This window comes from Hyperolius riggenbachi, chromosome 3 (genome assembly GCF_040937935.1).
Source record: "Hyperolius riggenbachi isolate aHypRig1 chromosome 3, aHypRig1.pri, whole genome shotgun sequence".
Lineage (NCBI taxonomy): Eukaryota > Metazoa > Chordata > Amphibia > Anura > Hyperoliidae > Hyperolius > Hyperolius riggenbachi.
Genome location: NC_090648.1, coordinates 282,819,297 through 282,834,949, shown reverse-complemented (window position 1 = coordinate 282,834,949; position 15,653 = coordinate 282,819,297). Strand labels below are relative to the sequence as shown.

The following is a 15,653-nucleotide window of genomic DNA, read 5'->3' as shown; positions in this document are numbered from 1 at the left end:
ATTCATTGATTATGCATGTGTCTGCCAATGTAGTGTCATTAGGCACTGTTTTGGCAGAGTATAGTCTTTCATAGTTGTGTCAGCATCTGCTTAGAGGCAGGTTAGCCAGAAAAACTGCCAACATACCAGTGGCAGAAGAAAGTGTTAAATCTATGGAGGTGTGTAACTCCTTACATTTGCATTGTTCTCTTCTGCTGATATTCAGAGGTTTCACTCTCTTGGTTGATCACAGACACCAAATGTAAATTAGGTTGTTTATATTTCGTGGAGAGTTGTATAATAAGCCACAAAGTAATAATAAGCAGTTATTCAAGGTACTCTAGGAGCAATTCTCCTTCATTCCAGTTCTGACATCTTAAAGGAAGGGTAAATATAATTGGTCTCTACAGATTACTGGTCTTTACATACCATCATAGCTCTTTCAATGGTACCAGATGGTGTGAAGTCCACTGGCATTTCACAAGCTATAGCAATTCCGGTTTGTCTGACTATGCTAAGCTGTGAATGTTGATTTATGATTGGCTTTTGTGACATACTACCCGCTACCTGTTCCTTTGTCTTTATTGAAATTACAGGCCTGCTGACTTCCAGGGTAATGCAGTGAGCTATTTTTCAATATAATACATGTTTTTTTTAGTGTTTTATACAGCAGTGTTTTTTAAAACATTTTTTCTTTGCACAAATAAATATATATAGCACATGAATGTTTCATATTAACCTGATAAGTATCATTTTGTCACATTGGCATCAGCTTTTTATCCATTTTCCATTCCATTTTTGAATGGACAGAAGAGGATGCTAAAATAGATGCGTGCGCTGCTCCGCTGTCTTGGGCCTGGAACCCACTGCAAAACGCATTCGCTAATCGCAATCGCTAGTGTTTCGTATGAGCAGTTTGTAAGCGATTCCCTGAGCGTTTTAGGGAGCGATTTTAAAAAGTGTATCATTTTACCAGCGGTTGTGTAGTGATTAACGATTAGCATTTTAAAGTCTGATTGGTCCTTTCTACTAATTTTAATTTTGTTACAGTGTACATTAACTTCAAAACACTAGCAAAATCGCTCCGTGCAAGTTTTGATGAGTGATTGCGCCAGCGATTACCGTACATACTTTACATTGAAGCGCAAATGCTAACAAAATGCTGCATGTCCTGCTTTTGCTAATCGCAATCGTTTTTGTAACGATTGGTGTCAGCACACAGAGAGAATCTGATTATTGGTGATCTGCAGTATCACCAAGAATGCAGATATATACCTGATTATTGATGATCTGCAGAATCACCGATAATACAGATATATTGCTAACCTCTGGACACCTTTTGGTATGTGAGTGTTTGGTGCAACAGTAGTACTTTGAGTAATGCACCTGCTGAGCAGGCGATAATGGACAGTAAAGAGACGCTGCTCTGAGAGCACAGGAACCTTCCAGCAGCCTGAGACTCCTCAAAGGGTGGAGTCAGGCTGAAGATAGGGAAGGCCAGAGAGTGAGTGACACCTGAAGGTGGATGCCACTATCTGGTCTGGAGACTATCTCTTAATAGGAGAGATAGCTCTCGAGGTCGGGATCGCCAGGTCGGCAACACACTGACAGATAAGTACAAAGACAGAAGTCTGATTCGGTATCCAAGGCAAGCAGGGTCTGGCAACGGAATATCAGATATGCGAGGTACCGAATCAGAAGACAGAGGAGTAGTCAGAAAAGCAATAAGTCATAACAGATATCAAACAATGCCTAGTCTGGGTGCGAGGTCCGTGGTCTCAGCACCCTGGAACTAGTCTGAAGAATAACACAGATGATAATAAAGTTCCCTAGTCTGGGTGCGAGGTCCGTGGTCTCAGCACCCTGGAACTAGTCTCAAGAATAACACAGATGATAATAAAGTTCCCTAGTCTGGGTGTGAGGTCCGTGGTCTCAGCACCCTGGAACTAGTCTGAAATATAGCACAAATGAAAGTACAGTTCCCTAAGCTGGGTGTGAGGTCCTTGGTCTCTACACCCTGGAACTAGTCTGAGCATAAACAGAATAACAGTTCAAGTAATCTGGCTAAGTGTGAATTCCCAGGTCCACCTGGTTCAAACACACTGTAGGATCTGACTGAGGTCTGAGTGCTTCCATGTAGAGATCGCAACGGCAGACAACTTGCAACTGGCCAGCAGTAACTATATATGGAGTAGTGCTCTCCAGCACCACCCCTAATTGCTCAACCACTAATGTCCTGCTCAGGAGTCAGCTGATTGGCATGGTCAGCTGACTCTCCCTGCCTAGTATAAGAGATCTGCCTCTCAGTGCGCGCGCGCGTATTCCTAAGCCTGTGTGCACTAACAGACCCAGCCACACCAGACACACGCTGCCACGTGCAAACCGCCGCGCTGGACGCGGAACTAGCTGCCTGACTGTTGTTGGATGCGGCAGCTTTTCCGCGTTCCACCCTGCCACTAGACACACGCTTCCGCGTGCAAACCGCCGCGCTGGACGCGGAATCAGCCGCCTGCTCAGTAGCACACACGGTGGCTTTTCCGCGGTCTCTCACAGTTTCTGTGGAATTTGCACCATCCATTTACATTGGCAGAGCGTTTAGGGAAATCGCTAGCGATTTCTCACGCTCCCTAAACGCTCAAAAAATCGCTCTAGTGGGTTCCAGCCCTCATAGTCTAGTATGTTATACATTGTATGATTACCTAAATGGATGAACTACTAGAGAAAAAATAATTTGAAAGCGTAATTGCAGCAGTGCTTTAAACCCCAAAAGCATGCTGCCTTTCCACAACACATACTAGCTCACTCTCAGCTTGCTGACAGATCCATCTGCACTTGCAGCACTTGTTGTCTTTTCACTCCTACTTCCTAAAAATAGACTGTATGAAAGCTATACATTTTTTTAAACTCTTGTGAAAAATGAAAATGTATCCAAAATACCATAGAGTTGACAGGAAGTAGTCTGTCATATTTCCATTTTTATTTCCAGTCTGTTCAGTGAAAGTGTTTTCAAACTTTCCTATTAAAGAGAAACCGTGACCAAGAATTGAACTTCATCCCAACCAGTAGCTGATACCCCCTTTTACATGAGAAATATTTTTCTTTTCACAAACGGATCATCAGGGGGCTCTATGGATGATATTGTGGTGAAACCCCTCCCACAGGAAACTGTGAGGACCGTGGTCCTGGCAGTTTCCTGTCTGTAAACCTCATTGTACTGTGGGAAATAACAGCTGTTTTACTGTTTACAGCTGTTTCCAACTGCCAAAAAAAGCAAGCAGCATGTCCTGTCACTCACTGACATAACCTGCCAGCAGTAAAAATGTCACCATGTGATAAATGTCAGACTGTAAATCAGGGAGAGGAAAGCTTTTACTCAAACACTTAGTCCGTACGGACACAACCCTCTAGGTACTAATACACAAGGGTATAACTTGTAAGATATATGAATTAAAATAATTGTGTAAAGGGGTACTAAGTCTAGTGACCACCTCAGTAAGGTATCAAATGAATAAGATCGATAGGGGGTATATGTTATTATGGAGGTCATTGCTGATCCTCCACACTAGACTTTGCCTCAATATACGTGTGGTGTAGCTATTCCACAATACAAACACCAGAGATACCTTACTGGCAGAAAATAGGAGTACAGGATAGCTTTGTATGCCGGCTGGAGTCAGCCTATACTCAGAACTATACTACTGTGGCGTGCATCCTATCTCCATACATAGCTGAGAGGAAAATAAAGGAGTGCTGTGTATTATTTACAAAAAGTGCTGCATAATGAACTCTGACATGTTTCACCTCACTGCTTTATCAAAGAGTGCTATACATATATACAGTAGACATTATATACAAAGTGCACCCCCTCCCCCCCCCCCCCCCCCCACCAACAGTATCTCCCCCAGCAATCAGCCCAAGTCAGAGCAGAGAGGAAAGATTTTACAATGGGAAACACTGACTAAATCATTATTTTCACTGGAGTTCCATTAGCCTCCACTTTGTTTCAATGTGCACTGGAATAATCATGTACGGCTCGGTTCCCACTTATGATGGTCCGTTCGGCACAGAGTGGAGCGGACCAGTTCAGTATCTGCTTCACTTTGTTTGGGGCACATGTTTTTGCACCATAGGTGGCAATGGGAAACACATCTGCTTGTCGGGAAGAACTGAGCAGGTCAGGACTTCCTGTTATGTTTGCCGCAATGCAGCAAACATATCAGTTTTTAATTGCAGGTGGAAGCAGACCCTACTTTTAACAATAGGATCCACTTACTGCATTTCTCCACACTGCACTAAACATATCAAACGGGTATATTTTCTGCTAAAGTGGGAACCAAGCCTACTACAGAGCCTTCAGTTCCGCTCATCAGAACTAAGTGAATGGACAGAGTCTAGAACAGACACTTGTGAATGATGCTATTTCCTTGCATACGATCTGTTTGAATCTCTGGAGATCTGTTCCTTTCCTATAAGATGAACATTTTTTTTCTGGCAGTGCAAACCCACCTTAGAAGAACTACATCTGTTGAAAATACTACATTTGTTTTAAATATTCTTATTCCTGAAAAAAAGTTGCATTAAAGGACTCCTAAAGTGAGAAGGATATGGGGGATGCCATATTTATTCCTTTTAAACCATTCAAGTTGCCTGGCAGTCCTGTTGATCCACTGCCTCTAATACTTTTAGACATAGACCCTGAACAAGCATGCAGATCAGATGTTTGACTAGATTTGCTGCATGCTTGTTTCAGGTGTGTGATTCAGACACTACTGATGCCAAAAAGGTCAACAGGTCTGCAAGACAACTGGCATTGTTTAAAAGGAAATAAATATGGCAGCCTTCATATCCCTCTCACTGCAGGTGTATTTTAAAAAGTTTAACAGACTGTTATTTAAAAAAAACACCATTCAATCCCTTTAAATACCTAAATCATGTATCAACCTTTTTATATTAATTTAATAAATGAAATGTTCCTGTATCAGAAAAATAATACAAAAAAATAATAGTAGGGGGAAATATACATTGCAAAGTGAGAAGTTAAAAAATAGACGAGAGATCAGGAAATAATACGTATTAGTCATGTAATTCATTTCTGTTGTTTGATCCACAACGAGCCAGCACCTCATCATCTTTACTACTGGCAGACAAGACAAAAAGGTAGACAGCACCACCTGCCATTATCTAGAACCCCAACCACCAACAATGCAATAGGCTAAAATGTTGTGGTTTTGTAATAAATATAAATATGCCCAGAGAGATACTGGTTGCTTGGCAGTTGGAAACAGATGCTATTTCCCACAATGCAACAAATGTAAGGATTTCTCATGGGAAAGGGGTTATCATCTACTGATTGGGATGAAGTTCAATCCTGGGTTGAAATTCCTCTTTAAAGCATCCTAAACAGTCTTACATATTAATTTAAACTGCAAACTTTGTACAGTTGTATTATAGTAATAGCACTGAGCAAAAAAGCAACCTGGCAAGGCATGTATTTCAACAGCTGAAGTGTCACACGCTACCTAAGCCTGCAGATATGTAAGACAGGCTGCAGGAAAAGAAATGACGTCTTCTGCATCTCATGTTATTGTTGTAACTTTGCACATATTTACATCTTATGATAACAGTTCTAAATTATTTGCAGGTGCATTGAATGTTTTCAGCTATTAACATTTGACATTGAATACAGCAGCAGTTCTTCACCTCCCACTGTGCTTGAGGTCAGTATTATGAATAGTGAAACTACTCTATGCGTTTTGAGTTTAATGTAAAAATCTTTTCAGTGTACTGTGGCAGTTTTAATTGGGAATAGGAATAGAGCACATGCTGTTCCTTTAAATGTGTCTGCTTGGTTGGATCACACACCTCTGTTTCTTTTGTACAATAGGAATATGATTATTTAACTTGTTGTCAACCAGTACTCCTAAGTCCCTCTCCAAATTTGATGTCCCCATCTGTATCCTGTTTATTTTGCATGGTGCTAGACCATTAGTACGACCAAGATGCAGGACAGCATTTTTCAGCATTGAATTTTATCTGTCATTTACTTGGCCATGAAGCCATTCTATTCAGAGCCTTCTGCAATATGTCACTATCTTTCTGTGTGTTGATAATTCTGCACAACATTGTATCATCTGAAAAAATAGCAACATTACTTTCTACTTCATCTACTAGCGCACTCATAAATAAATTGAAGAGCACTGGACCCAATACCGACCCCTGTGGGACCCCAATGCTAACAGTGACCCATTTTGAAAATGAACCATTGTCCACAACTCTTTGTTTTCTGTCCATTAGCCAGTTCCTCATCCATGCACACAGACTCTTCCCCAGTCCTTGCATGAGCTAACAGTTGATAAGCTAACAGTTTACAGCAAAGCAAAAGTTTTCTGAGGAGACGAAAACTCCTTCTGCCACTTAGCAAGTTAAAACAACTGTTGGGCTCGTTTCCACTAGGGCGAATCCGCATGCGGGCACTGCATGCGGATTCGCATAGTTAATGTTAGTGGATGGGGCTGTTTCCACCTGTGCGGCGTGCGGGAGCGATTTGGCGGCGGGCCAAATCTGCACGGCGGGACCCACAGTTTTCGCCTGCGTCGGGAATCCGTGCGAATCGCCGCTAATGTATTTAATAGTAAAAACGCATGCGTTTGGTACATGCGTTTTTACCCGCGATTTCGCGTGCGATTTCGCACCCTTCCCAATGTTATTTTGCCCTGGCAGTGTCATGGTTAATTTCGCATGGCACCCTGCCATGCGAAATCGCACACGAAATCGCGGGTAAAACGCATGCGGAAACGCACCCGCATGCGTTTTTACAAGCGTCGGAATGCCGGCGAAATCGCGTCGCACTAGTGGAAACGGGCCCTAAATGAGATTCTGGTCAATATTGCAGCATCCTTATATAACACCTTTTGCAGGTCTTGTTAACAAACAACCTCATCTGCTGCATTACACATATTACAAATTCTCAGCAGCTGCCTGTTCTACATTCTCAGTGTTTACAGGTGTTATAAAATATTAATAGAAAATATTTATCATTACACAGCACCATGGGGTACGTTAGAGCTATTTAATGATAATACCCCTAGATTAATATTCTTCTATGTCTTACTGGAAATGTAGTGTTAGGTTTAGTTTAGAGGTTAGTTTTAAGTTTATAATAAGGGTTAAAATGAATCTGTAAAGAAACAAGTGCACCTATAGGGTACTTACCTTGGGAAGTGGAAGCCCCAGGATCCTAATGAGGCTTCCCCGTCCTCTTGAGCCTTGTGGATTCAGTGCTGGCTGGAGCGCAGGTTGTAAATATTGCCACACGTGGTGTTTGGGAGCTGCTAGCGCTGGATCCCGGAGGGTGATGGACAGGGAAGCCTCATTAGGATCTAGAAGCTTCCTCCTCCCAAGGTAAGTACAGGGGCATTATTCTTACAGATTTCCTTAAAGAGATACATCCGGAGTCTTCCTCCAGCCCCTGGAAGCTTATGTGTCCATCTCTGCACCTCCACTCTTAGGGAGTCTCCCGGGTCCCCTCCGTGGCAGCCGCCAACCCAGCCAGGTCGGCGGCCTCTTCACTTGCGGGAGCTCATGGCCACACCGCTACAGGAGCATAGCCATGTGCTCATGCATGCGCAGGGGCCTTTTTTTTGTTTAATTGCCGGATGTATCCTTTGTATTGCGGAACTCCACACCACTTCAATCATTTATCATAGTTTATTGCAGCATAAAATAGTACAAACGTTAAATAGAACTGTGAGGCATCGACCTGGTAAGATCGGCATCTGCTCCGTATGGGACCATGAGCCACCGGCTGAAAGCAGAGCTGCGGCGAGAGCACAGGACAGCTGCCAGGGGCTGGAGGAAGCTCTGGGTAAGTAGATTTTTTTTATTTTAAGCTTGCATCCTTCCTTTAAGGCTAGTGTGAGTCAATTTTTGAAAATTTCCACTCAAATTTCTCTGTTTTTTTTCCCTAAAATATCCACATGCTTGTTAATGCACCAAAGATGACAGACCATAGTGCTGATCTGTACAATAATCTATGAGTGATGAAAACTTGTTACAGATGTTAAACATGAGTAAAAATAATCAGTTAATAAGCAAATGATCCTGAGCAGTGCAGTTCTTAGTATTGCATTCTGTTTCTCATTCATCTTCAATAGTCATAATATAATAGACAGAGAATCTTGCAGTCTGCGATTTTCCATTTCTTTTTTATTTCATCAGAAGCTATTTTTCCCCAACACAATTGCTTTGTAAGTGTGCTGAACCTTTGAATTTAGCTGCTGAGTTCTACACATAGACAAACGATGTTATTAAATGCACCATTACCCTCCTGACCTGACAGAATCACTCCACCGATTTTCCTTTACTGAATGGTAGAAGCAAACTTTCATTCTTTGTTTTGTGAGGAATCCTGAGAGTTATACATACAAGAAAATCATACCATAATATTGGAACTAGTATAAATCTGTTTTTCCTGTTTCATTACACAAAGTAGGCCCTCTCTATAGAATTCTTATTGCATGACGTAATGAGGAACTCCAGTGAAAATAATATAATAAAAAAGTGCTTCATTTTTACAATAATTATGTATAAATGATTTAGTCAGTGTTTGCCCATTGTAAAATCTTTCCCCTCCCTGATTTACATTCAGACATTTATCACATGGTGACATTTTTTATTGCTGTCAGGTGATATCAGTGGAGGGAGATGCTGCTTACTTTTTTGACATTTGAAACAGCTGTTATTTCCCACAATGCAACAAGACTCCCACAGTGTGTTGTCAGAACCATGGTCCCCTGACATCACACTGTGGGAGGGGTTTCACCACAATATCAGCCATACCTAGCCCCCTTATGATCTGTTTGTGAAAAGGCAAAGATTTCTCATGGGAAAGAGGGTGTCAGCTACTGATTTCAGATACGTATTCTCTTTAAAGTAATACTGAAGCTAGGGGTAAAAAAAAGTCAGCTACTATCCTATTGAAAGGGAAGGCTCTGGATGCTACAGAGCCTACCCTGTCCTCTCTCGGTCCCTTCATTCCAGCAATGTCATCCCTGTTGCATGTATTCCAACTATCTGGTCAAATAAGCCTTCTGACACTCGCGCTGTATGGAGACACCTTTCCTTGGGAGCACTCTTGGACATGTGCAGATACATAGCCATGCATGCGTAGTGTGGAGGCATCTGTCTTCAGGAGCACTCAATGACATGAGCACTCCCAAAGCCTTCCGAGGACTCCCAGAGGCAGCATCTTTAAACGGCAGACAGTGGGGGAACCCGGACACCAAGCAGAAAAGGATTAAGAAGAAATGGGGTCCTAGGCAAGATAGCAGTTTTTGCCCACTGCTTTTAATTACCTGGCTTTTTTTTTAGTAAGATTTGGTGGGAGCTAGCATCCACCAGGCCCCTAAAATCTCTCCAGGCCCCAGGCAACTGCCTAGGCTTGCCTCGTGGATGATCCTGCCCTAACACAGAGAGAGGATCGGGAAGGCTCTATCCTTCAAATTGAATGTACAGCTTTTCTAGTATGTTTGTTTTATTTAATTATTAAAATTTTGAATTTAGCACTAAAATATATATTTTTAAAGCATCTTTGGCATGGTAACAAAAAAAGAAATAATAGATAAATACCTTAGTGGTAGGAAGCCTCTGCATAGTCCAGAGACTTCCTGGTCCCTTCTTCAGCCCACCATGGCAGAGTTAGGTCACTCTAAACATATTTGGCCCAGTCTTGTTCTTCTTTTGGCCGGGAGCACAACCTTGAATGAGCGCATCTGCACTGGACATGGGCAAGTACAGCACTAAAAGCTCTCTCCTCCCTGTTTTTCCCACGTAAGAGAGAAATCGCCACCAGTATACTTGGGCGCTGGATACAGCCGATATACGGCTTACCCTGCTCCCGCACAAGTCCCGGCGGCATTAATTACTATTCCCCCTCCAGGTCGACGTGGATGGTTGGGAATTATGTAATTCGGCTTCCAGCTATTGCTGGCGGCCACATTAGAGTGTTTTAAAAGTAACTTCAGCTCCATCTTCTGATGGTGCCGTAGTTACTCACTGCACGCCACTATATCGTATTTCCTATAAAGGTCTATGGCGGCGCCAGCTGTGCCCAAATCTCCTGCACTATAGTTGACATGCTTGGTTTTTCCCCACCTCTTCTGCCAAAGTGTGCCAGGTATTCATGCACATAAAAGCCACACAGTGTGCTCAAGATAGCACATCACTTTGGATGGCAGAGAGTAGACGGGGAGCACAGGGAGGAGCCTCTTCTGCCTGGCAATGATTAGATTAGTGATGATAATAGCAGCACTCTCAGCAAAGAAAATAGCACCCCCTGGGTTTTGCTATCAGTGTGTGAAGAGTGGGAGAAGAGGGTTGCATTGACAATCCAACACAATGGGAGGCACATTGAACACATTTTATAGTGGTTGTTTGTCTTGTGAAATTCCCAATAAGTTTGATGTGTCACATGACCCTCTTCCTATTGAAAAAACTAAAGTTGGATTCAAAATGGCCGACTTCAAAATGGCCACCATGGTCACCATCCATCTTGAAAAGTTTCTCCCCTCACATATACTAATGTGCCACAAACAGGAAGTTAATATCACCAACCATTCCTTTTTTATTAAGGTATATCTATATTAATGGCCCACCCTGTACACTACTCAGCATTCTAAATTATTTTACAGAGCAGGCTAGTGAACTTTTGAACTGCCCTCTGCAGGGGAAAAAAACAAAATACAGTGACAGACACTTGGGATAATAAGCTTCAGAAGACAGAGCTCTCTGTGACTTTAAAGTTGTGAAGCTTAATGGCTCTTTTACATAGATAACAACTGGAGTTTCTTAACTCTTCTTGTACTGGAAACAATATTAGACGTATGTCTCTGCTTCTAATGTTTTATTTCTTAGCTGTACTACACATACAAATCATTATATCATAATTTTTTTCCGCTTCAGTGTCTCTTTAAGCAACTTCTAGTTTCCCAGTCTAGCATTTCACCACCACCCACTCGTTTACCACACAGCGCATGAACAGAGCCTGAGCAGCCCCATGAAACTGCTGTGGCCCGATCTCAACTGAACTTACAATCAGAATTCCAAATAAAATAAGGAAGATAAATCAATCTCTCTAAATGATCTCAGATCCAGTAACATATAAATCTTCAGAAATGAGCCCCAATGGGATTTCTTTATTATTCTCACAGCTGCGGAACTGCTTAGCTATTCCTTATAAAATGGAATCAGATTTATCCCATAAATAATGTTTCTGTTTTTAATGGTTTCCAAAGTGATGGTTCAGGAAAAGCCCAACACAAAAATGTATCACGGCAGAATGGCCAGCATGTGATGTTCTCTGGCAGTGCTGTCTGCTACAGCAATCATTTACTCAAAATGTATGTATTGTTTACAATGAACAATTGGGCTTATTTACTAGAGCAGCAAAAGGAGCAGAAATGAGATGCAAATTGTGATACCTCTGAAGTCACCAATTTGCTCTTCTGATCACATAACCATAATGAAAAAGGATATTGGTGTATTCATGGACAAATGACTGATTCTTTTTTTTTTTTTTTTAAGAACAATTCAAATCTTGTTTAAAGAAAAAACATCCCCTATGTTCAGTTCTATACATAACAAGCATTTTGTTGTGCATACATAGTCCAGGCTTCCAGACAGCAAAGTAAGGACTGATTGTGTCAGTTTTATGATTAGTGCATGTGTACGTCTCCAGTGAGCTGCAATGTATTCTGCTGGGTTCAACTTACCGTAGTACATAAACAGGAAGAGGGTACTTCCTGGGGTCTTTCTTTTTTTTTTTTAAACAAAATATTTTTTTTAAATGTTTCGACAAATTTTACAATAATTACCAACTTTCAATACTGCAGAGATATAGTCAGTCATTGGACACAAAGTATGGTAAATGCAATAATGTATCAGACAGCTCTAACAAAGAACAGAAATCCCCCCCCCCTTCCACAACCCCTCCTCTCTCCCTTACCCTACCTTTTCCCACCCCAGTTTGCTCTCTTGCTGATCCTTGGGAAATAGCTTTACTGGGCTAGTGCGCCCAGAGTCGTTCATAAGTGTACCAGGAGGAATATTTGAATGGCCCCATGAACTCTCTCATTTTCTCTTTAGGTTTAACATGTAAGACATAAGACTTCAATCTTCGAGAAAAAAAACAAAAAACTCTTCGCTCCCTTCTTGACATTCAGTGTAGCTAACAATATTTCCAGATGCATTATAAAGGTGAGCTCATCTTGAATGTTAGCTATACTAGGGGGAGTCAGATAAATCCAACATTTGAATATCACTTTCCATGTTGCAGCCAAGATAAGGTATCCAACATTCGGTACCTTTGGGCTACTTGTGGCTGGCTGTGTATCCTCTGAAGGAGGTTCAGCATAGTGAAAAATGAACAGCGTAGGGTGTTTAGATATCTGTTACTTACATATCTTGTCTAAAAAAGAGAGACCCTCTCCCAGAATCTGGAGAGAACATAGCAAGACCATATGCAATTGTACAAATATGCATATTGAAGGTTACACTCTGGAAATTTGTTCTCATAGTGAGCAGGAGAGACTAGGTACCTGGTATTAAAAGCATACTTTGCTTTGAAGATGTACATCAAGTGACTATCCCTCCATATTTCACTTATCAGAACCTTTCTAAAACATTGCCCTCAATTATTTTTTCACCCACTTGTGGGTCTGGTATGTATTTCTCCCATCCTTTGAAGTTAGCAGGGGCCTTCGCCTTTATTTTGGTTTCTGCCCATGATTCTCTGAAGATCTCTCTTTCCCTGGCTTCAAAAAATGGTCAAACGGGGTTACCCTGGCAATACCAGAAATGTCTTTGAGATGTCGAATGAAAAAGGACTTTATCTGAATATATGCATAAGCTGCCTGAATATATGGCATAAAATGCTTCCTTGGGCAGTCATGTGCCTGTTGAAGTTCTCTAAGAGTTAAGCATCTATTCTCCACTAAGTCTAAAAGGTTACTGAGTTTTGTAATCCTTTTCTTCCCAGTGTAAAAGGGCTGCATGCATCATCCCAGGGCAAAACCTGGCAGACCCCAAAGAGGCATATCTATATATATAATAGGCTACGTGTCTCAACCTTCGAGCAAGAAGATGATGTATCGCCCTGCCCCCAGGGCCAGTCCAAGCAGAAGAAGGGGCTGGTCCAAGCAAGAAGAAGAAGTAGCGCCCTGCCCCCAGGGGCAGGCCTAGACTTGCCGCCGAGCTGGAGGGTGTCCGACGAGCTGAAGGGGGTGGCGGGCAGGAAGGGGGTATTGGGCACAGCGGCGGGGAGGGAGGTCGAACCCCCCCTCCCTCACCGGGGTCCCCCATCTGCACTCCTCCTCTAGCTTAAGTTGAGCAGCAGCTGCCGCTATTAGTAAGAGGCAGCGGGCGTGGATGACTCACCTCTCCCGCGTTCCAGCGTGCGTTCCACTGTCGTCACTTCCTGCAATGCTGCCCACTGCATTGTAAGTGGACGGCACTGCAGGAAGTGACGACATTGCAATGCACGCTGGAACGTGGAAGAGGTGAGTTATCCCCGCCCGCTGCCTCCTACTAATAGCGGCGGCTGCTGCTGCTCCACTTCAGCAAGAGGGGGAGCGCAGATGGGGGACCCAGGTGAGGGAGGGGGGTCCAACTCCCCTCCCCGCCGCAAAATTAAGCTAGAGGGGGAGCGCACATGGAGGACCCAGGTGAGGGAGGGGGGGTCCGACCCCCCGCCCCATCAAAAACTTAAGCTGGAGGGGGAGCGCACATGGGGGACCCAGGTGAGGGACCCCCCTCCCCGCCGCTGTGCCCAATACCCCCTTCCTGCCCGCTACCCCTTTATGAGTCTCATGATGTCACGGTTCTGAAGTAAGAGAGAAATAGTCTGCATGGGGTATAAAAGTTTCCCAAACTAACCACCCTAAGCAAGCAGCTCTTCCCATTACTTATTGGTATGTTTGCCCACCTCTCTAACTGTTGGATGATTTTATTCATCAAAGGAGTGAAAATGAGTCTATACAAGAGAACATATTCCCTATTTACTTTAATGCTAAAATAGGTAATGTCCTGAATAGTAGTTTTAGCAACCAATTGACATTTGTTACTCTCTTATAGTTTCTTTGACAAATATAACAGCTCCTGGAGTCTTTTCTGACCCATCTATATTTTACACAAAGCACTAAAATGCATAGAATTATGGATTGAGAGTGGAACATCCGGGGCCTTTTAAATTAAACATGAACAGCAGTCTGCATACTGAAATGGAAAGATATTTCCAAACACAGGAAAAGTCAATGCTTAATCGCCAAGCAGCACCTGCGATTTAACTGGTATGCAGGGTGAAACCAATCAGCAAATTTAAAGTCACAGTTAATATGCCCAGACCTGCAATACCGGATCTAGCATGAGCTGAACTGATTACAATATCTCTTCTATACTAAAAGGATATTTCAGTTTCACATTGGGCATCATGGTGGTGTAGTGGTTTGCACCCTTGCCTTGTAGTGCTGGGGCCCTGGTTCTAATCCCAACCAGGGCACTATCTGCACGGAGTTTGTATGTTCTCCCCGTGTCTGCATTGTTTCCTCTGGGCACTCTGGTTTCCTCCCACATCCTAAAAACATACAGATAAGTTAATTGGCTTCCCCCAAATTGGCCCTAGACTATGATACATACATTGACATATGACTATGGTAGGGATTAGATTGTGAACCCCTCTAAGGGACAGTTAAGTGACAAGACAATATAGAGTACAGCGCTGTGGAAGATGTTGACGCTATATTAATACTAAATAATAATAATAATAGTAAAGTGGTATCAGGGAGGCGCAGGCAGCTAGTCTTCAAGCCCCCTGAAATGAAAAGGATGGAGTTGGTATTGCACTCTCTGCAACACATGTGCTAGAAATTAATATTTAGCACTTATTACATATATCAGTAAAATGGCCCTAATAAACACAGAATATGAGTTCTGAAACTCTATATCTATCTGCAGTATGTACAGCAAGATCTCAAATATCTAGTATTGTTTCCCTCTCTAACTCAACTTTTGTTTCCCAGGTTAAAGAACAGATTGATTTCCATGATCTAACTTTGGAAGATGACGTTACTGCAGAAATGGTTTTGCAAAGCGTTTTTAATTTCATAGTACAAAACAATTCATTCAGTATTTTCGAAGTGCTGGAGCGCCTTCATAAGCATACAATTATAAAGGTACGTTTCTATGAATTTAATAGGGATTCAAAATTTGCCAGGTTCTCAGTCCTTTGAACTATTGATGTGATGTGTGGTTATTCTGGTATGCAGTAGGGTATTGTACCGTGTTAGCCATCAGTAAAAGCAAGAAGCTTTGAATCAGGATGATACCATTTATATTCTGATTAAGCTGTAGCAGGTTCAAGAATAATGAAAGGACCATAAGTATTCCTGATTCAATTTAACTCCCGACAACTTTAGACAAGTGTCAATGTAGAAAGTAGGCCATCTGCATTAATTCAGAATAAAACCCTTTATAGTCTTCCTTAGAGTTTTTCTCTATCTGTAAATATGGAAATGATGTTTGTGTGATGGTTTTGGAGGATGCACTGTAGATTTCCTGGCCATGTGCTTCTGTTGTAATATCCGCATGGCAAAAATATTTTACAACAGTAATAGCAATTGGGG

The 15,653-nt window shown here is 42.3% G+C and overlaps 1 protein-coding gene across 1 annotated transcript in view; it reads left to right on the top strand.

The window, feature by feature from the left end:
- Positions 1-15,653, top strand: part of CPED1 (cadherin like and PC-esterase domain containing 1) — a 344,542-nt gene that overhangs the window by 114,079 nt on the left and 214,810 nt on the right. The window contains exons 8-9 of the mRNA XM_068276408.1: positions 5,621-5,696; positions 15,051-15,203. Of these exons, the coding sequence (XP_068132509.1) occupies positions 5,621-5,696; positions 15,051-15,203 (229 nt within the window). The remainder of the gene's footprint in view (positions 1-5,620; positions 5,697-15,050; positions 15,204-15,653) is intronic.